Source organism: Diadema antillarum, unplaced genomic scaffold (genome assembly GCF_040938485.1).
Source record: "Diadema antillarum isolate AM-2024a unplaced genomic scaffold, OU_Dant_1.0 seq00001153_RagTag, whole genome shotgun sequence".
Lineage (NCBI taxonomy): Eukaryota > Metazoa > Echinodermata > Echinoidea > Diadematoida > Diadematidae > Diadema > Diadema antillarum.
In genome coordinates this window covers 203,876-225,761 of record NW_027271964.1, presented here as the reverse complement: position 1 = coordinate 225,761, position 21,886 = coordinate 203,876, and the positions used below count along the sequence as shown (strand labels likewise).

Below are 21,886 nucleotides of genomic sequence, written 5' to 3'. Positions count from 1 at the left end.
TTGGAGAGTTGCATTATCTATTCAGAATCATACACAGGACAAATATTTGCCGTTATCTTGTTGCTCTAAAAAATGTAGACTGTTTTGTTTTTAGATCTTTATCTGTGATATCACACCGTGCTTCCAATATAGTCGATTCATGATAATCTTACAAACGGAAAAGATCGGCATTATATTCGTTATTTTTAATAGTATAAAGAGCAACAAGCAGAATACAAAAGCCTGACTCTGTTTGCCTCATAATGAGACTGGATCGACGCCAAATCTATAACAATAAAGATGATACAGTATTGGCAAGCCACGTGCTCTCGCAGACAATGGGAAATATCGCCCTCTGTTGTTATAGCCAGTGTTTCAGCGATATTACTAGTAACGCACTAAGTCTTAGCATGGTCTTAGTTTGGGCACTGTTCACCTTGTGCCATACCTATAATCATCATTATGTTTTACGTTAGAGAGGACAGTGGAAGTTAATGTCACTACGGTCAATACTTTTTCGTGTAATTGATATGGATAAAAGTAAAGAAATATTCGATCCCTACACAACAAATAGGAAAGCGCCAAATTCTTTCGCAAAACGTCAAAATATTTGAACATTCTATTCAGCAGTCTTGGTGGACCAAGAAGGTTGGGATCCTCCAAGATTTGTGATTAACAACCTCGCACTCTTTTCTTGATAATTTATGTATTCATATATTTCGTTTTTTCCCGTAATAATGAAAGATATCTGGTCTGTGTACAGCCTGACACGGCTGTTCCACTCTATCTGTCTGGACAAAACATATTTTCACCATTCCCTGTTCACGGATGTACTAAAACTTTCACCACTTCACAAATTATTAGAAAGGTGTTCTTCTTCTGAGAGTTAAAAAAAAAGAACGAACAAATAAACAAACAAACAAACCGCGACTTTTGCAGAGGGCCTGACTCTAACATAGGGTTAGTTTAGCTAGGCCAATGTACAGTTCACTGACCACTTGCTGAAAGGTGCGACAAAGAAGGTGAAGTTTCGTATAACACTTTACATTTGTAAAACTTCACATCAGGAGAGATTTGAAGGCAGTTTGGCAATGATAGAAGCAACGAGATCTCGCTGTATGCGTTGGTAACCAAAGTCTGTCTCAGACAATCTTTCTGCGTCCGGAACATTCACAGAATGTACAACATCGAGAACATTCTCCGACAGATGATATAACCACACTCTGACAATGACATAAAAAGAAGAGATAAAGTGAGCAGCGGGTTTCATATGGCGGTCCATCAGTCGTCCCCTCTCCAGTCACTTTTCTTCCCTTCTCTTCTCGATAAGGCCGTTACGTAGGTATCATTTCGCAATGAGTTTTTCAGTGTGACAGATTACAGTGATCAGAAATGTTCCGTTCTGAAGTCAACTTTGTACTGCAGACATTTTTTACCGATGATCTTCCCCAGAGCTGGAGACCCGCAGAAAAATACCGTAATCTTGCCTCTCTGCTGCCGCTTCAGATTCTGGAAAACCTGTAAAATGTCGACAATAAACAAAGAAATATCTAATTCACGATCACCTTGAAAAAAACTGTCTCCAGATCCCCCAAATATGACTCTGTTTTGTTAATTTTCTGTTCTTACAGTGAAGTAATGGAGCAATCCTACACAACACTCTACCATTCTTCTAGCATGTCTAGCAACAAGAGTTTTCTGGGAATGTCACGGCAACCCATTAGTTTTGAGAAATACAGGAGTGAACACTACTGTAAATCGCGACTTGAATATCATTTGAAGTTGAGCAGTTGCAAGGTATGATATCCTTACGATAAAAACGAAAGCTACATAATTCCGATATTGTTAACACCGCTTACGTCGATAGTGAGAATATAACTTATGACAATGACAATAATAATAATGATTATTGTCGTCATTAATACCATTTTCTCATTATTATTATTATCATTATTACTGCCTATAGAATGGTTATCGATTACATGCAGTCGTGACAAGAATTCGGGTAATAATGTGGACGATTGCAATGTCAGTAGTTGCAACGATGAGGAAAAAAAAGTCAGTGTGCATCGTGTAAATTCACTACCAGCATGGAGGCTTTCCGCTTTCCCTGTGGTAAGTAATAGTGCGCTGGCCACTAGAAAACCTTGTGGAAAATAAAATGATTTAACTGCCAACTGCAATAGACATGAGACTGAAATGAGGGGAAACTGCATGGGGCGACATGAAAAAAAAAAAGAAGAGATACTAGTATTCGGTCTAGACAAGGCAGATGCTGACCTCATCCCAGTCGGGCCGGCCCGCCTGCGTCCTTGTCATCAGGCCGGTGATCGTGTCGCGCTTGTTTTTCTTGTGGATGAGGTCGAGGGCGACGTGCAGTCCGATGGCCTTCATGTCGCTGGGTGAGAGAGCCGACGTCATGTAGAGGTGGATGTCGAGGAAGCGGCCCGAGACAGGAATCTCCGCCTGCTCCAGCTCGATGGCGTTCAGGAGACTGATGAACCACTCGAAGGACCGCTGCTGCCTGTTGATCCAGAAGAAATCCACCTGCGATTGGACGAGAAGGAGTTAGTTGTTAAAGCCCGGATAGTGTCACTGATGTAAAACGGCAACGTTACGTCCGAGAACGATTTGTCTTTCATGTAGAATATGAATTATAAGTGGCCATGATAAAAAAAAAATACCTACTTCTGAAAGTCACAAAAGTATTGAATCTTGTATGAACTCAGTTTGCTTAGAATGTTTACTTCCGAAGGTTGTTAAACATGAGCAATTTCTGTGAGTAGCTTTAGAATGTTATCTTACCCACTTTTTTTTTCAATTAATTCTTCTGAAAGTTTCACAGTCAGATCTTGCTAACAGAAAAGCCACATTTACGACGACACGTAATGGATAAACGATTGGTAGAAAGAAAAAAAAACACCCAAAAATGACTGCAGAACCAGTTTGTAGAATATTTTGTTTAACGGATTGGAGTTTATAGACAGTGTTATCATCTGCGAGTTCATTTTCTTTTCGACATGTATTGAAATAATTATACAATGATGCTTCATAAAATTTGCAAAAAGTTCCCTAATCTAAAATAATTATTGTCTATTAAGAATGAAAGTGCGCGTGAGCACTAAAGTCATCGTTGTGCGAGTGTGACAATGAAATCGATGATTGGCAATAATGAGCAGTTAGATCAAAAAGGTGATAACTGCACCATAAGGTACATAAGTAAGTCTTCCTGGTTAATACGAAAGACCTATGACAGAATGGCCAGAGGATGATGGTGATGACTAACTGTCTGTCATATATCAATGAGGAGAAGCGATACATCAGCAAGGACAAAGAAAAAGGTAGTCTTTAAACCTTCTGCATCTTGAGTATCGTTGACGCGTCTTCGACCCAGGCGTGATGGCAGTTTGGACAGTGTTTCTTGGCAGCCTTGTAGCGCGCGTGTATGCTCTGCAGGATGGAGGCGAACGGAGTGATACCGATACCCGCTCCGATGAGGACGGCGTGTTCTGCGCTCATGATGTGCTGCGCCGGTGCGCCGTACGGTCCGTCGAGAATGATCTGTGTCCAACAAGAAACATATACAACCTTTTGGAAACTGAATGTCACTGAGTTGGGCAATGCGCTTTTAAATCACACTTATCAAATACGATTTTTGCTTACATAGAGTGAGAGAGAGATGGAGAGAGTATTCAATGCATGTCTGTGATAGTGAAACTGTGACGCCAGCAACTACATTACCTACAGCTCACTGTTAATAAATTAGCTGTTGCCAAACAATAGGCCAACAGAAGCTATATTGTTATTCAAATTCATGAAATTCTTCCGTCGATTATTTTTTATTGTATCTGATTGACAAACGGCCCTACGTCAACGTAAATAAGCACAGAATTGATGAGTGTTTTATTAGTAGCCATGATAGAAGAAATCATGGGCGTACGTACAGGATTCGAACCCACGACCTCCTGATCTCCGGACAAGCGTCATCTCCACTAGACAACCGAGCTTCCGCCCCACAGCAAGTGCTAATCCTAATCCTTATAGCATTAGAAAAATATCTCGACGGAAGAATTTCATGAATTTGAATAATTACGCAGTGCCCGCTGCATGTTATAAGGATTAGAACCAACACTTGCTGTGGGGCGGAAGCTCGGTGGTCTAGTGGAGATGACGCCTGTCCGGAGATCAGCAGGTCGTAGGTTCGAATCCTGCTCGAGTATGTACGCCCATGATTTCTTTTATCATGGCTACTATAAAACACTGATCAATTCAGTGCTTATTTTTACGTTGATGTTAGGGCAATTTGTTAATCAACTGATAGAAGCGATTATTGTTTAAAAGTTTATGAGTGTACCTCCATGCCTGTGTGCGGTGTACCACCGAGACACCTTGCGGCGTCCAGGGAATGCAAGGTGTGTTTCCGACGCATCTTCTTCCGACTGTTCTGTCTCTTCGTACCTCCCTTGTTCGCCTCGGCTTTACCACTCATGGCCTTGGAAAACAACTTCCTCGACAGTTTCGACTCCGTCCTCCTTGGCAGTGGAGCCGGGGAATCTTTAGCTGCGATCGCCGAGGCCGCTGCGAGAGGCTGCTTCGGGAAGCACGCGGTGGTGTCCACGACAGGGTCGCGCCCGTTCACAGACTGAACAGAAGGCAATGGTTGCGTCAGCGCGGAAACGTCCGTTGCGGGATTCAGTTTCTTTATGGGGCTAAGTGTGATAGTCTTTCCTTTGACTTCCCTTGCGGGCGTCGAACTCTCGTTCAGGGTTGCCACGCCGGATGTTGAGCACTCGTCAATGTCCACCTCCCGAACCGGCGTACCCGATCGCTCGTTGAGGTCTGTTATCAGACCAGGCAGTGGCTGGTTGACGGAGTCCGTCCTCGAGCGCCAGTCACCGGCCGAACCGTCCAGCGAGGCATCATCCCTTACAGTGCTGCTGTTACAATCTAAGCCCATCACTACTGAGTCGTCGTCAGTCAGTTCGGCCTCGTACGCCGAGTTCGTCTCACCGCTGACGTGCCGCTTCCTCGCTGCCCTCTTAGACGGGGTCAGCGGTCCTATCCTCCGCAGCGGTGACCCTGAGATTGACCCCTTTAGTGACCCCATCAACGAACCCATTAGGGAGCCCTCTTCGGCGAGAACCTCCATAGGTTTGACTTGAGACTCCAGCGGAAAGTCTCCCTCAACGCCTGTCTCCAGTTGCTCGGCGTTCAACTTGATCTGAGCCTCCTCTCGCTCTTTGAAAACGTCATACAGTCTTTTGGTCCAGTGTCCGATCGATCGTATATGCAGTGACATGAATTCTGTCGAGTAAGTGATTAAAAAAAAAAGATAATTTTTATACATCTAGCTCTATGAGTTCATTCTCTGCTGTTGATGCGCGTGTGTGTGTGTGTGTGTGTGTGTGTGCGTGCTTATGTAATGCTACCTCATACCAGTCGTTGTATGGAGCTGCTGACTTATACTGGAAAATAATCATTATAATTACAACTCACTGGATTGAAGCTTTGTGCATTCACGTGCTGTAAGCTTGGACATGAGTGCTTCCTACCCTAACTTCAGTCAGCTACACTAACATTTAAATTTCACTTTCTAATACTACCTGTTGAATCAATTGTTTTCAAGGAGCATTGGGGCTGTTGATTGCATGATGACGTCTTTTTTTTTGGGGGGGGGGGGTGGAGGTGATATTCCTGAGTACAAGCCAAAGACAACCTTGGAAGTGATGATGTCATGACTCCATTTAATTTGCATTTAATGATGTCGCGACATATTTATATCACTGTTTTGTAACACAACCCTACGTAAAACTTTGTAGTCTTTCCTTACTTCGGTTTGACTCAAAGTCAACTTGAAACTTGGTATGGTATCTCACTTTAATCTGAGTAGGGCCTACCGACATCTTAGGTCTGTAAGGGCCCGTTGTGATGGGGGGACGACTCACTTACCTTCCTGCTCTGGGGCGCTGCTGATGGTGAACGGATGCCACTCGTGGGATGCAATGGCTGGAATGTTAACGTAGATGTACTCCCCGGCGTGGAATTTAAAGTTAGGAGGCCTCTGGATCACTAGGTGGACAACCTGTCAAATAAAACAAAATAATAACAGAACAAAAACGATACAAATTCAACAGCACGGGATCTCAGCCAGGGTGAGTGAAGGGGAGGGTAATGGAAGGGGTGGATAATGGAAGGGGTATAAAGAGAAACACAATGAGAGTGAGAGAACAGGAAAGAGACTAAGAGGGGTAATAGAGAGAGATTATAGTGTAAGAGAGCAAGAAGGGGGGGGGGATTCGGAGAGAGATGGTGGAAAGACAAGGGGCGGGGCATGAGCGTTAGATTTGAGTATGTTTACGTGCGTGTGTGTCTTGAAGGGGCGCCCTCTATGTGCGTTTTGTTCGTTTGTGCACGGGAGAACCGGCTAGTAATACAACAATGTGTAGCCAACGTAATTGTTGCCCAAAGGACATGAGCTGTATCGACCCATTCGATATATTCGATAATGTTTCAACACATTCGTATCTCAGTGAATTATACTCATCCTACCACTCATTTCAGGGGTAAAAAGAAGATAAGATGGAATTCCGGCACCAGAAAGTGTGTGTGGTAGTCATTTTTTTGTTTGTTTACTATATTCCTGTTTTGTTTGTTTGTTTGTTTGTTTGGGTTTTTTTGTGTTTGTGTGTGTTTTTTTTTGTTTTGTTTTGTTTTGTTTTGTTTTTTTTTTTGGGGGGGGGGGTACATTTTACTCATTCTCCCTCCAAAAACGGTAACAAAAACACCTACAAAACAGACTGCCTTTGTGTTTACCAGCCATACTCAATTTTCGCGAGATCGCGATGATAAGACTGCCATTGCAGTCAATTTACACTTTCGTTACTATACTGTTGTCATTACATTGAAATTGCCTTCATTCTGAGTGTTGTCATAATTGCGGCGTCGAGGTAACGGCCATAAATTGTCACGTGACAGTCTTTGGTCTTTCTGATGTCCCAGTATATCTGTGTCTCACGTGAATAATATTTGACATTTATATCCAATGGGATTACAAAATCGCATGCAATTCACAAGCTAAATTCAACTATAGCAACATGGTAGCAAGTCAGCTGATACGCCGAACACACAGACACACAAACACACTGCTGATAATGACTGCTAGGTCGGTGTGTAAAGGAAAGTCGGATTAAAACAAACATTTTGTTATGGACACCTGGAGGAAAATAACATAACAAGCGTGAAATGGCAAGGAAAAAGCAGTTTTGAAAAGTTTAAGAATCACATTTCTTATAACTAAAAATGATATCTTAACTCAAATCAATAGGATTCAATACATATTAGATCTAACTCGTGTCACAAAATGCACATCCACCTTCAGTCGACATTTGTTATTTTTCCTTTTCCTTTACTGCCGCTACTTCAGTCTTTGATGAAACAGAATGCACTCACTATCTATGGTCAATCATTCAACAGTTGGAAGTCCATCTGTATACTTCCTATACTATCAATATTCACTGGGTCGTCTATCAAGATAAGAATAAAAATGAGTGAGTGTGTAACACTCATGGGAAGTGCGTGTGTGTGGGAGTGGGGTGGGAGGGGAGGGGGATATGGAGTGTATCACGTTCATATACATTTGTACATCATGTCTCACATTTGCCGGAAGAATGAAGCCTTCCTGAATGTGGGTGATGCCGAACCTCGCCCGTCGGTACATCTGGAGTCGAAGGACCCTCTCGGCAATGTAGATGACGCCTGGCGCTACGAACCACTTCCAGAAGGTGGCCGAGTGGACGATGAGAAGTGCCCAGAAGAGGATGCACAACTGATGTGTCCAGTAGAACACCTGTTGATGTCATTAGTTTATAGAGATGGTACAGTTTCGGTCGAGATGGGGCTTCAAGTTTCCAAACGTTGTTTGATGGTGATTTTTTTTTTTTTTAGATAATGAGATACCTCTTATGAAATATGAAAGAGTATTTAATTCTAAGAGGAACTGAAGTTTTGTGTGATGGAAATTGGTGTTTAAATGGCTGAGATATCCAAAACAGAGCGATCAACAAAATAGTATAATAAAGCGAAGAATAAAAGGTGGGACCGAGCTTGTATTAGAATCCCCTTGTTTTGCTTTGTTTTGGAATATCTGGGCCATTTCAACACCAATTTTCATCAAATAAACTTTGACCTCAGCCAATACTTTCAACCCCAAAACACAGATACTCCTTTGTGAATCAGTGAATACAGAATTATTACTGAAATACATCAGTGAATGGATTTAACAAACAGGCGCCTTCATCATGTTTAATATTAAGATTCATAACATTTGCTTGAAGAGATTGATTAATTTTTCTCAAACTTCACTGATGTGAATACTAAATCTGCTTACACTGAACTCACATGTTATATGTGTAAGTTGAATACCCCTTTGGAACAAGGGAAAGTGGATCAGAGATTTATGATACGAACAGGAAATTTAGAATGTAGTAACGCTTTGTCAAATCACATGTACGGTAACGAGAACACGTGGGTGGCAGGTGGGTGTTATCAAATAATTGTTCATTGTGCTGATGACTGCATAACGTGATCAGAACTATTGTGTGTGTGTGTGTGTATTGTTTGTTTTTGTTTTTTGACAGAATTTCCATCACATATCTGACTTAGTTGTTTAGAGATAAGATTAGCGATAAGTTGACGATGCATGAACTTCCTTTTCACTGCAGTTATATAGGCAACTTGAGCAAATTTATTTAGGCAAATGCATTAGTCACAACAACAACCCCGAAAATCAAATTTAGATTGAAATGCACGAGACATTTCTTTCCTCAAAATGTAAATACTGACCGAGGACTACTGGCAAACATTGGTGGAAACCGCAATGATTTTTTTTTTTGTTACACGCGAATTTCTGTGGTTTAAATGTTTCCTCTTCATAGTGGTACGAAAATCATGAATACGCCTGAATGACATGCAAGTTCGCAAGACAAGCAAGTAACGTGCGTGGGACAGCAATAAACAAACTTAGCATTATGCCAGCGGGTGCATCTACAGCGCTTCTAACAGTATAAGTTGAATTAACTAAATTACTTTATCTTTGGGCTGTACAGTCGTTTTCCTCTCTATGAAAAAAAAAAGCTCTATTTGACAATTCTACTTTTAGAATACTGACGCTTGCATTTGATAAGAACTATACCACATTCATTCGCGATTTTCAATGCAGCTTGTGCGTGCATTTTTTGTATAATATGCATTTTTTTTTTTGCAATAACAAGAATAGCTACATTTGGAGGCGAATTCAGAGAAATTTTGATCTGTACTCCTTTTCTTTTCTAGATTGAGCCTGATGTTAACACGGCACCTTATGAATGGTTATAATAAAAAGATAAATGCATTCGCTTGATGATGATGCGCTAAATCAGTGAGTGCAGTTAAAGGGAAATTCTCTCTCCGTGTTGACGAAGGTGCAAATGCACGCCAATTGCGACCATAAATCTTTATGTAGGCCCTATATACCACGATGGTGGTATCAAATCGTTTGTTTATGAGTTCGAAACATCGTCCACTCATCTTACACTGAGTGCTGCGCGCGGTGTACAAAAACAAGCACAAAATATACAAACAAGAAGCACACACGCAAGCACATTACACAACATACTGTTATGAATATGTATTTATGTAAAGTAAGTATAACCTGTTCAGCCCATGTGAGGCGGAGTTTCTAGTTTGGTGGGGATTTGTTGGTGTCAGTGATGATATGTGTGACATGTTGAGTTGCTGCACAATCTTTTCCTCTCCGTAATAATGCACATACACAAACGCGCTCGCACTCAGAGTTAAAACAGGAACAAACAAACAAACAAACAAACAAACAAACAAACAAACAAACGAACAAACAAACAAACAAACGAACGAACAAACAAACAAACAAACAAACAAACAAACGGTGTGGTGCAGCGCCTTCTACACACAATAGTAAAAATCATACCTTGAAGTAGCCGTTTCTTCTGATGCAAGGCATGGAACATAGGGCCATGATGACTAGGATGACGATGAGTATAAAGCCAGTGATGCTGGACGTGCCCCCGACCCAGCCGACGCCTTTGACAGGGGTGAAGAGAAACTCCACCAGCGTCGTTCCGTTCGGGTGCTCTAACGTGATCAGGGCTGTCTCAGTAAAGACACGTGACATATGTTTTTGTTTAGTTTGATTTCATAATTTGTGACCGTGCATCACAAAACGAACAAAAAGTCGCACACACTGATTTTGCGTGAGGACTGAAAATAGGTGAAATATGTCAACCTGGCCGATCTTGACTTTTTCATATTTTCTGAAAGAGCACTTCTGCTACTACATTATGTTAAAATTTGGGATCATAAGACGGTCAGGAAAGTGTGTGTTTTTTAGCAGTTCATCTCGAACATTTTTGATAGAATACTGTGAATAGATGTGTCTTTAGAGTCAAATTTTCATTTCTGAGAAACCTTGTACACACTCTTCACTTTCAACTCTAATAACTTTTGAAAGGATGACGCTACTGCTTTAAAAGATGGCATTAATTATGGACAGAGTGTGTTTATAAGGTATGCTCAATATCAGTTCAATTTGATAATCCCCTCATTGTTGTTACTCCGGTGGTTTACTTCCTGTTTTTTGTCCCATTCATCGCACAGCCAGCACGGCTTGGTAGAGATTAAGCGCTTGAATACACACTGTGGAGAGCCTCTTTTCTCAGTTCACACTTTTCCTGAGTTTGTGCTTTCTTTCCAATATTTAGATAGGTTAGGAGAATCCATTTGATTTGAGTTATACATCACTTTAAAGCTTAGAGTCTGCTCTTTTAGAATCTGCCCTTAACTAAAAATCCATGTCCGGCGACTTGTTGTGTGTTTTGTGGTGCAGGGTCACATTTTACTGAGTAATTAGAGACGACAATGACGATTATAATCCTGATGCCGATTATGAAGATGATAATAATAATGTAGTAATCAGTTAGTTCATTTCAATAAAATGCTCGGGGGAAAAACGACTTTCTATTAAATCGTCACAGTTTGAACAAAATAGCTTAACAAGCAGAAAACACGATATCGGCTGACGAGGAGAGCTATAATATGTGTGTTGTTTCTCGTTTGTTTGCTCGCTTGTCTACTTTAACGCTTTGGTGTTATTATGTTTTGTTATAGTTCGATTATTTTCCAACTTTATTTTCAGGGTGGATTTTTCCTCAAGGGGAATCACTCTCTACGCACTTCGAATCAGCAAACAGCTTAAAGGAAGTCAGAAAAGAAACAGGATTTTCATCTAGGCCTAAATTTGGACAGTAATATACCACATAATCAAATTTTGATCCTTGCGTATCTATTTATTTCCGAATTCAAGCATTTTAAAAAAAAAAATCAGCGAAATACAAGGAACAGTGAAAAAACAAAACTTACATGATACAGAGACAAAACATGAAAAGAAAACAAACATGTATACGAGCGATTGCCCATTTAGCTGTATCAACAAGAATACTACTGTTCTTCCATGTGGTATAAGAAAATGTACAAAATATAATGCTTTATATAAACCCCTAAACTCAATCTTTATTGTGATAAGCAAACGATTTCTGCAACCAACTCCCCGAGGATTTGATGGTTATTCATGTGTATGAAGTCATCTAGGTCTTGCAGTGGAGGTCCTCTCTCATAAAAGGGACTGTGCAATGTAAATGCAGGTTGACTTGTATTGATTCATGATACCCTGCTCATCTATTACTCATGTGGCAAAAAGAAGATCTAAAAACATTCCACATATTTTAGGATAACGTTTTCCCCATTTTTATTCAGATTACTTAAAAAAAACAAACCACACCTTTTAAAACCAAGATTGTGTAATTGACATCATCTGTCAATCACGTGTAGAGCACTGATATGATTAACAAAAGACGCTGAAACGCACCACCTTTTATAGACTGGGCATAACGTGCTTGTTTCCCTGCATTGTCTTTTGTTATTCATTTAAAGGGATCGTACAGTTTTGGTTGAGACTTAATTTTAAGTTTCTAGCATTTTTTGGTGAAACAATGAGAAACCTCTTATGAAATATGAAAGAGCACGTAATTCTATGAGGAATTCAATGTTTATTTGATGAAAATTGGTTTTGAAATGGCTGAGATATCCAAAAAAAGAGCAATTCTAATAGAGTGTGGGACCCACACTTTATTACGATTGCTTTGTTTTACTTTGTTTTTGGATGTTTCAGTCATTCCAAACCCGATTTTCATCAAATAAACTTTGAATTCCTCTTAAAATGGTATGCTCTGTAATATATCATAAGTGTTTTCTTGGTATCTCGCAAAAAGTTAAAAGCCCAATTCTCATCTCCACCAATACTGTACCATCCCTTTAAATTACTGACAGATGATGTCACTGACAGAATCTTGGTTTGGCAGCTATTGTTTTTGTTTTTTTTTTCTGTGTGTGTATGCGTGTGAGTGTATTCAATTCAAGTAGTCTGAAGAAAAAATGTAGAAAAAAAAAACTACTATAAAACATGATTATGGCCCACATGCAGATCAGTGTTATGAATGGATACAAGTCAACATAATATATTTGCATTGCATGCTCTCTTTAACCTTTTATGTTCCGCGTTTATTTTCTGTTCATCGCTATGTGTGTGAAATTTGTGCGCATTTGACTGATCGGCACAGAAAAGGTTGAGTACAACAGACACTGACAGAGGTATGTACCGAAGTTGGCGGCGTGGGCAATGGTGTGAAAGACGGTGAATACGAGAATGAGGACGGCGACCATTTTGTGGATGTCGACGTGCTGGTCGAGAGGCAGCACCGACATCAGGAAACTGTTGCGTAATATGGTGAGGAGCTTCCGGAGCATCAGGACCAGAACGAAGCAGCAGTTGAAGCTAAGGCATCGTCCTTGGTGGGAGGAAAATGATATCTTAATGTTAGGATATATTAATTACGATGGGTAATGAATCTTTTGTTGAGGGCAAAAAAGATACATATTATTCCACTGCGCTGCAGGAGCTCCTAAATGATTTTTTTCCTACTTCTTTTTGCTACGCAGGCTATTCTAAATGACTTAAGAGAACAACTAAAGTGAATATCAAATTCATCAAGCATATCAATCTGCCTTACTAATTTGCTCAACAGAATAAATGAATAAAACAGGAATTAAACTTACTATGATAAAGCATGTAAGTAGAATATAAATGCTATAAAACATTCAACACTGTTCACTGTATGTTATGCATGATAAAATTTGTGCACTTCTTTCTCAATATCATATTCTTTCTCTCTATAATGTCTCGGAAAGAATATTAGAAAGTTGACCATCATTACAATAAATGTGAAGCACTGTGTCAAAATCCTCACACGTTCAGGATGTTCAGCAGCTGGGGGGGGGGGGGGGGGCGTAAATTGAAATTATTTGTATCCTGGGGTGAGTGCATTTCAAAATTGAAATATTTCGTCAGAGGCACTCATAAACGAACAAATGAGCTTATTACCATTACTGAAATAACGGATATCCATAAATAGATGAGTGGATAACCACTTTCGACATTAGTGGGAGAAATTGAAATAAAACGTCATCCAATAACAATAATGTCATTTCATTTCAGTAGAACATTTGTTTGCTAATTTTGCCTCCTCTTCAGTTCTCAGCAGACTAAAAGTGACGAGAGTAGTGTGTACTGAAACAGTGATTACGCCCCACGATTGCACCCTACGTAAACACAATGGCAAATGCGCGTGTGGTTTTGCCTGTGAATATGCGTCACAAAATCATTTCATTCAGTGCTCCTTAAATGAAAAAAAAAATGTGAATGATAAAGGGTTGTCGTTGTGTTTGCTCTTGAATAACCGCAGTTATCAATTTGCCGACTTACACTGCTAGAAAGCTATCTCGTTTGAACGAGAACTTCTTACAATCAAAATGTGATGCAACAATGGACGGTCTCACCTATTTTTCTCTTAGTTCCATTAAATGCGTTATTTGATACGCATTCATCATTGTTATTCTCAGGAAAATGGTTTAAAGTAAATGACGGGATGCGTCATATTATTCTATTGTGGCGAAACAAACTAGAACGAGAGCCTACTCTTCATTGAAAATGTACTCCTTTAATTTTCCCCAAGGTTCGCTTAATTTGGTCCTAATTTACTTTGAGTGCATTGACTGATGTACGGGTTTTAAGTTGTATGTAGAATGGGTACATCGGAAGCTAGGGTAAAATAGTTTATACATGACGTCACCAAAAAAATAAAAAATACGCGATAAAAAACTGAATGCAGCAGAACGTTATAAAGATTCCATTCATGATATGACAGGATTAAGCCAAGAGCATTTTGCAGTGTCGGAGCTTTAAAAATCCCAAGGGCAGGTGTATTGTCGCTACCACGTCATAAAGACTCGTCTTTGTGTGAAAGATTTTAAAAGCAAAATATTCTATGATACATACTAAAAATAATTCAATCTTTTAATTGATTCATATAATATATAAAGTAAGCAAACTTGTTTCACTATATGTTCTGAAATTTGCAAGAGAACCTTGAATGAAGCCTAGGGTATCACAATCCCAAAGTTTCGTGTGTTTTTAGGATCTGCGCCGAAATGAATATTATACCCAGATTTAAAAGAAAGCTTATATCAAGCCTCCTTGTGATTGAGGTGTAATTTGTAGTGGAATTTCACTCTTATCAACCTCACGTATTCATTTCTTATACCAGACCGGTAACATATTTTGTTCTTTATACTATTTTTCCTGATTTATTTTATTCTTTCGAACGACAAAGCGATAGTTTTTGGGCTGGTGCATTTTATTTGATTTTTCATTTTTCATTTTTAATTTCATTTACTTTTTCCATTTCCAACAAAGAATTTTACACAGCATAAGCACAACTTAATTGTATGAACACAAATTTGTTGTTTTCTTTTTCAAATATCCTACTAGAATTTTGCATGAGCTCGTGATTGTTACACGATAAGATAAAAAAATAAACAAAGTCATATATGGAGTTCATTAACGTTGTATTTAGATGATAGGTAAGTAGGCTGTTGGAAATGGAGCAGAGATTTCGAGTTTTGAGGCCTGTCTGAATACCCTACTCGCTTCACCGAGAAAGCGATGTGGCTACCTCTTATTCAGTGCGCGATTACCGGACCCAGGCGAAATCCAACAGAATGCTCGTATCTTCTTTGGCGCGTCCTGCACGGAGAAGGCCGCATCCCGAACGCGCATGAAGGAGCTTTCGCTACGCGACTGGAAGACCGAGAGTACGCGGAAGCAATCAACGTGACAGTCCCCGCACTCGGACTCCCGTCCCCATATCCAGCAGTTTCGCTTTCCTGTGTGGACGGAGGCGTATAGCCGATTATGATTGGCTGGCTGGCTGGCTGGTTCACTTGCCCAGCTGCTCGGGATCGAGTACCGTACTCGTTTCCCTCAGGACGGGACGTTTCTCGGATTTGATCATGCGCATAAGCAGCTTTTGCACACGACACACAGAGCTACCGGCCGCGTCGTGCTTGCGAAAGCTCGCTGTTGTGTCTCTTATGACGTAGGCACCTTTTCCGAAGAGCTACAAAACTGCCCGAAATGCCCGAACAGTTCACGAATCGGGAAAGCTTTGTCAGGCCCATAACTTACTGTTGAGATCAAGATTCGCTTCAAAAGGACAACGATAATAAAGGTAACGGGTATGAAGACACCAACACTTCAAAAATCAATAAAAAACGGAAAAGAGAGAGAGAGAAGTTGTTAATTAAGCTCCCTATACCTGTTCCCCTTGCCATAGCCAATGCAGCCGGGTGCTGACTCTCCGCGCTGTGGTAGCCGTCGTAGCAGCCCCACGCCCCTAGCGCGAGATTTACGAGAAAGTAGATGACGCTGAAGGTGATGAGCGAAAAGTGGTTGCGGACGGCGTGGTAGCTACAGCAGGCGATCTTCATCGACTCTCGGCCCTTCTTCTTCTTCGATGCGCGTGGGTTGAGCCATTCTGCAGCACTGTGTGTAGTGGTGAGAAGTGGGGAACAAGACAGTTTAGATACCGACACTCTAGCACATGATTTTTCATACTGCAATATGAGAGGGAATTTTGCATCTGTTACAAAGTTAGTCTTCTAAGAAAACAGTAAAGACTTGATCAAAATCAGAGAGAAATCAAGGGAGTCATGAAATTGTAAAGTTTCGCTACTGTCACAAATCACTTCTTGAACAGTCAAGATGATGATGAGTGAGCTGATTATGTGATCACCTCACACATGCCTTTCAATTTGCCATTATCATAGTTTGTACACAATATTTTGGGGTTTTTTTCTTTTCTTTTTTCGAATGCAATGATGCCCTTCAATTGTCTCAAATCTTATGAATATAGGCCTTTCTATGATGGCTCAATATTAAGTTATTCAGCCCGGAATAACATTTTGGTTTACACTTTTTGACAGAAAAAAAAAATCGTCATATCTCTTTTATTCAGAATCAATTAAATATTGTTTGGTGAAAATAACATCAGCATCTTACTCATTTTGTCTATTCATATCAACTGCTCGAGAACTGTTTTGCACAAACTGGCGACATATCGTAATTTCGTAACGTCTTTAATTTGTATCCGATTTTGCTCAAATCTTCACCGCTGTGATTATAAAATATTCCTCGTTCTTTCCTGACTAATCTTTGACAGGTCCGGGATTCCCCTTTAAATGGCAAACCCAGTCCAAGTATAAGTTAGTCTGATAAAAAAAGTATAAAATCTTACGAGTTTAACGGTAGAAATGTGACTGAAATCGGAACAAAAATAAGGAAGTTATGACATTTTGAAGTTTTGCTAATTTCTGCAAAACAGTTCTTGTCACACAGTGGATATGAGCTAACCATGTCATATAACCTCACGATTTTCCATTAATCGTGTGCGAAAAAAAAATGATGAAAATTCGATGTTTCTGTCATAGAAGTCTGAAACATGATGTTATTCCTGGTTGAATAACTTCAGAATAGTGGTAAGTTAGATATACCAGGCTTTGAGCCTCGGGCATAATCATAATTGCATTTGAATGAAAAACTAGAAATTTCACAATTTTATACAAACTATCTGACAAGTTGTGAGGGGATGACATGCTCTCTTTCCAATCATTGCATATTCATATTGATTGATCAAGAACTGTTTTTTGAAAAATTAGCGAAACTTCAAAATGTCATACCTTCCTTATCTTTCACCCGATTTCAATCAAAGTTTTAACGTTGAACTCGTAATATTTTACTTTTTCTATATCAGACTAACTTATATTTGGACTGGATGTCTTCTTTAAAGGACAAGTTCACCTTCATAAACATAAGGATTGAGAAAATGCAACAATATTAGTAGAACACATCAGTGAAAGTTTGAGGAAAATTGGACAATCGATGCAAAAGTTATGAATTTTTTAAATTTTTGTGTTGGAACCGCTGGATGAGGAGACTACTACAGCTTGTGAGTCATATGCGTACAACAGTATAAAGAAAATATAAAAGAAAATTCAACATATTTTCACTTTTTTCGCATAATAAAAGAGCAATTGACTTGCCTCTTTCTAAAGGCAGGGGGAATAATATTACCCATAACATTTATCGGTAACGAGGTAGGGGAATGTGTACTTTTTTTCAAAAGATGGAATTTTGTGAAATTCTCTTTATATTTTCCTTATATTGTTGTACGCATGTGACATCTAAGTTATTCATACACTGCAGTAGTCTTCTCATCCAGCGGGTACTGCAAAAAAACTTCAAGAATTCATAACTTTTGAACGGATTGTCTGATTTTCCTCAAACTTTCAATGATGTGTTCTACTAATATTGCTACATTCTCTCAATCCTTATGTTTATGAAGGTGAACTTGTCCTTTAATTAAGCCCCTGTGTTAAAGGGTGTGTACAGTTTTGGTTGAGGTGAGGATTTAGCTTTTAACGTTTTGCGAGATATTCAGAAACCACTAATTGAGATGTCAAAGAGCATGCAATTCTAAGGGGTATCAAAAGTTTATTTGATGAAAATCGGTTTTGAAATGGCTGAGATATCCAAAAACAAGGTGAAACAAAGAGATCCAAATGAAAGGCGTGGCCTGTCGCCTTTTATTATTATCACTTTTTGGGATATCTCAGCCATTTGAAAACTAATTTTCATCAAATAAACGTTGAATCCTTCTTAAAATTACATGCTCTTTCATATTTCATAAGAGGTTTCTCATTATCTCACTTAGGAATGTTCAAAACACGAATCCCCGCCTCAACCAGTACATGTACAGTCCCTTTAAGAACAAGCAATGCCCTGTCTTGTTGAACTCTGTGGATGCTCTGGCGAACATGACGGATATAAATCAGACTCTAACGAAGAATTAAACCTTTCAAAGTTGATACTGATAGTGTCATTTCTTTATTTGCTAGGATTGTTTTTCATCCAATGATACAAGAGTCCCAGCTGGTCTAGCAAGGGAAACCTGTACCATTCTGTAGATATGATGTCACTTGATTTGATAAGGTTTGGAATTGCCTGACATGGAACTACATAGAACTACATTACATGAAAGAAGTTACTCGCACTATAATGGTCATGATTCCAAATTTCAACGTTCAACTTTCGTTTTGTTTTGTTTTTGAATTTGAGTAAGACAAATGCTGGAATAATTCGATTACTCTGTCCAGCTGCTTATTCAATTTGCAATCCGGAAATTCTATCGAAAATCCAGCATGCAAGTCGACCATGTCCGAGTTTGAGCTCACTGTATTCTGATGGGATTATGCACTCTAACATGTCTAATGGATGAATAACTTTAAAGGACAAGTTCACCCTCATAAACATAAGGATTGAGAGAATGTAGCAATATTAGGAGAACACGTCATTGAAAGTTTGAGGAAAATCGGACAACCCGTTCAAAAGTTATGAATTTTTGAAGTTTTTGTGTAGTAACCGCTGGATGAGAAGACTACTGCAGTGTATGAATAACTTAGATGTCACATGCGTACAACAATATAAGGAAAATATAAAGAGAATTTCACAAAATTCCATATTTTGAAAAAAGTACATATTCCCTTGACTCGTTACCGACATATGTTAGGGGTAATATTATTCCCCCTGCTTTTAGAAAGAGACAAGTCAAGTGCTCTTTTATTATGCGAAAAAAGTGAAAATATGTTGAATTTTCTTTACATTTTCTTTATCCTGTTGTACGCATATGACTCACAAGCTGTAGTAGTCTCCTCATCCAGCGGTTCCAACACAAAAATTTTGAAAATTCATAACTTTTGCATCGATTGTCCAATTTTCCTCAAACTTTCACTGATGTGTTCTACTAATATTGTTGCATTTTCTCAATCCTTATGTTTATGAAGGTGAACTTGTCCTTTAACATGTTACGGTTTCATTATGGCCATCGCGGATGGCTTACAAACTTTGCACACATCCCTGAGAGGTGGTGCTGGATAAACTCGTGACGAGTGATGGAAACGACAGAGAATGAAAAAACATAAGAAAAAAAAAACAGAACAATAGATAGAGAGAGAAAGAGAGAAAACAAGAAAATAGAGGGAGAGGGAGGGAGAGTGAGAAAGAAAGAGAGAGAGAGAGAGTCTGGATAAATGATAAGACAAAAATTCCTGCAACTCCCCAAAGCACACCGGAATTAAAATTTCGTTTTGCCATCGGAAAAAAAAATAAAAGCTACATTACACAGTGATATGGAATGATCGATGTCCTTTAAACTTGCAGTGGTCTTATCTTTTCCAGGATAAAGGTTAAAAGATCACACCCCCATGTCGAGAAGGAGTTGCGAATTTCCAAATCCCACGTTATTATCTTTTAAGCTATTCATTTCCGTAAATCAATGGGGACTTGGACATATGAAGAACATACCGGGCGAAAAGGAAAACCAAACCAATGAGCAACCCTCTGAATCTGCTATGAATCAATATAAAAAAAAAGACAAATATTTTTGCAGTGAAAATGAAGTTTCTTATTTTTACTTCACACCTTAAAGATAATGATAATTTCCCTTACAATTTGGCAGTGTAAAGTCACATTATGCGTCATCATTTCACATTAGTGCACGAGGCTGCCAAATAATAATCATTTATGCCAAATCTCGACAGTACCGCGGTCCCAAGATTAAGTTGTTTTAGCATATGTTGGTCCTTTGCCATATTTTTTAACAATTTCTCAGTATAGTTGATGGAGAATATTAAATTCTGCTTTTCTTAAATGGAATGATTCGGTGGAGGGCCCACCTTATTGCTTTAGAATAGTCAACATTCTTACTGATAATCGCAAAGTCAGTTCTCTTCTCTTGAGCCTTTCAATTAAACTAGTTTGCATTCGAGATGAACATGACGATCAAGACAGTGATTGTGTCTGACCCATACGTCATTAGTCGTATAGATCGACACAAGGATGTTTCAAATATCTTCATCGACTCACAAACATACCCGGGTGGCAGACCACGAGAGTTCATGGTCTGCCACCGGGTCTCGAACGATGACCTACACAGACATGTCAATTGGTAATAGTTCCAACGCACAACGAGTGCTGTGTTACCTGTTGTCCAATTACCAGGGCGTTGCCGCTGGTTACCTACCTCTTTTTGCATGATTTCCGAAGTTTTCGCGCCCACGCGTGATCCCAAATTTCCTTGCCATCGTCTTGGATGCCGCCTAGTGAACTACGGAACACAACGTACTATAGTTTTGATTACCAATCCCTCCACCGTCACAGATTGGAGCTTTTTTTTTCCTTCTTCTTCTTTTCTAAAGGAGCGTTTGAGAGTTGTAGCAAAGTGTACATCACAATGCTACACTTTCTCTCTTGTTTGTTAGGGGGGGGGGGGGTGGTGGGGAGCCAGGGAGACAGGGATCCCATCACCAGGGACTTGCGTGACATTTGCATTTGGTTACCATGGTTACACCGCTTCTCCAAAAGAAGATGTAGACACGTCGTCGCGACAGAGACTCGACAGCAGAATGAAAATCGAGAGTTAGCAAAGTTTGGCATCTTCATAGAGGGAATATCAACAGAGACGATTTGGATCCATTGCATCATACGACACTGCTGAAAGCATGAATGGCACGACAGAACATAAAATAATTCTCATAACGCAACCAAAAGCAATTTTAATCTCTCAGCCGCGAGCTAGTGTTCTTTTTTTTAAATTCAATTTCATACCAGGTCAAGGGCGATGAATTGGTGCGAGTTCACCTATCACTTGGCCTACACTTAACAGATTGATCAAAGTGGCACAGTATGCCAGAGACAATGAAGTAAAGGCGAGAATTTTGCTTTTTTTTTAAAGCACATTGGCATCCTCAAATTGGCATCCTCAAATTGTTAGATTAATGAGCATGTGTTTTTTTTTTTGTTTTTTTTTTACGTCATACTATTCTTTTTCTAATATGCGTAAGCGAAATATTTTGCAAATGTTGTTACAATACTTTGCTATGGGACATGTCCACAAAATCGCATTATTTAAAACAAATCAAAGGAAAAGTTTTCACATACATAGTAGTAGGTTGACAGATAAAAATCCTATTCGATTAGATAGTGGGCTGTCTCGTCAGCATCATTTGGTGTGATACAAGAAATTATGTGCACGTACCATTCGTGATTCAGCCATTGTAGCAACGCAGGACCCTTGGAGAATTCGAGGGGAAAATCTGGCTTCTATGCGCTATTAGTTTCCCACCACCACATGCGGAGAGTACGCAAGACAATGTATGGTAATCTTCTTACTTTGCAGCATCAAACTGAAGAGACCACTACGAAACAAGCTTATTTCGTATAGCTCGTACTCAGATCGACGAAACCATCAATCCCACCGTATACCAGTAAACAATGGTGTGTTGTAATCATACCGTTCTCACTGGATAAGACACGATTAGACATATTAGA

At 39.5% G+C, this 21,886-nt stretch overlaps 1 protein-coding gene across 1 annotated transcript in view; it reads right to left on the bottom strand.

Moving 5' to 3' along the window:
* Positions 1-305: 305 nt before the first annotated feature.
* LOC139744281 (NADPH oxidase 5-like) overlaps positions 306-21,886 on the bottom strand; it is a 59,177-nt gene continuing 37,596 nt past the window's right edge. The window contains exons 6-14 of the mRNA XM_071654727.1: positions 15,759-15,985; positions 12,705-12,893; positions 9,962-10,140; positions 7,634-7,825; positions 5,929-6,061; positions 4,334-5,283; positions 3,334-3,540; positions 2,260-2,526; positions 306-1,497 (exon numbers count right to left, since the gene is read on the bottom strand). Coding sequence (XP_071510828.1) covers positions 1,366-1,497; positions 2,260-2,526; positions 3,334-3,540; positions 4,334-5,283; positions 5,929-6,061; positions 7,634-7,825; positions 9,962-10,140; positions 12,705-12,893; positions 15,759-15,985 — 2,476 coding nt within the window. The 3' untranslated portion in view covers positions 306-1,365. The remainder of the gene's footprint in view (positions 1,498-2,259; positions 2,527-3,333; positions 3,541-4,333; positions 5,284-5,928; positions 6,062-7,633; positions 7,826-9,961; positions 10,141-12,704; positions 12,894-15,758; positions 15,986-21,886) is intronic.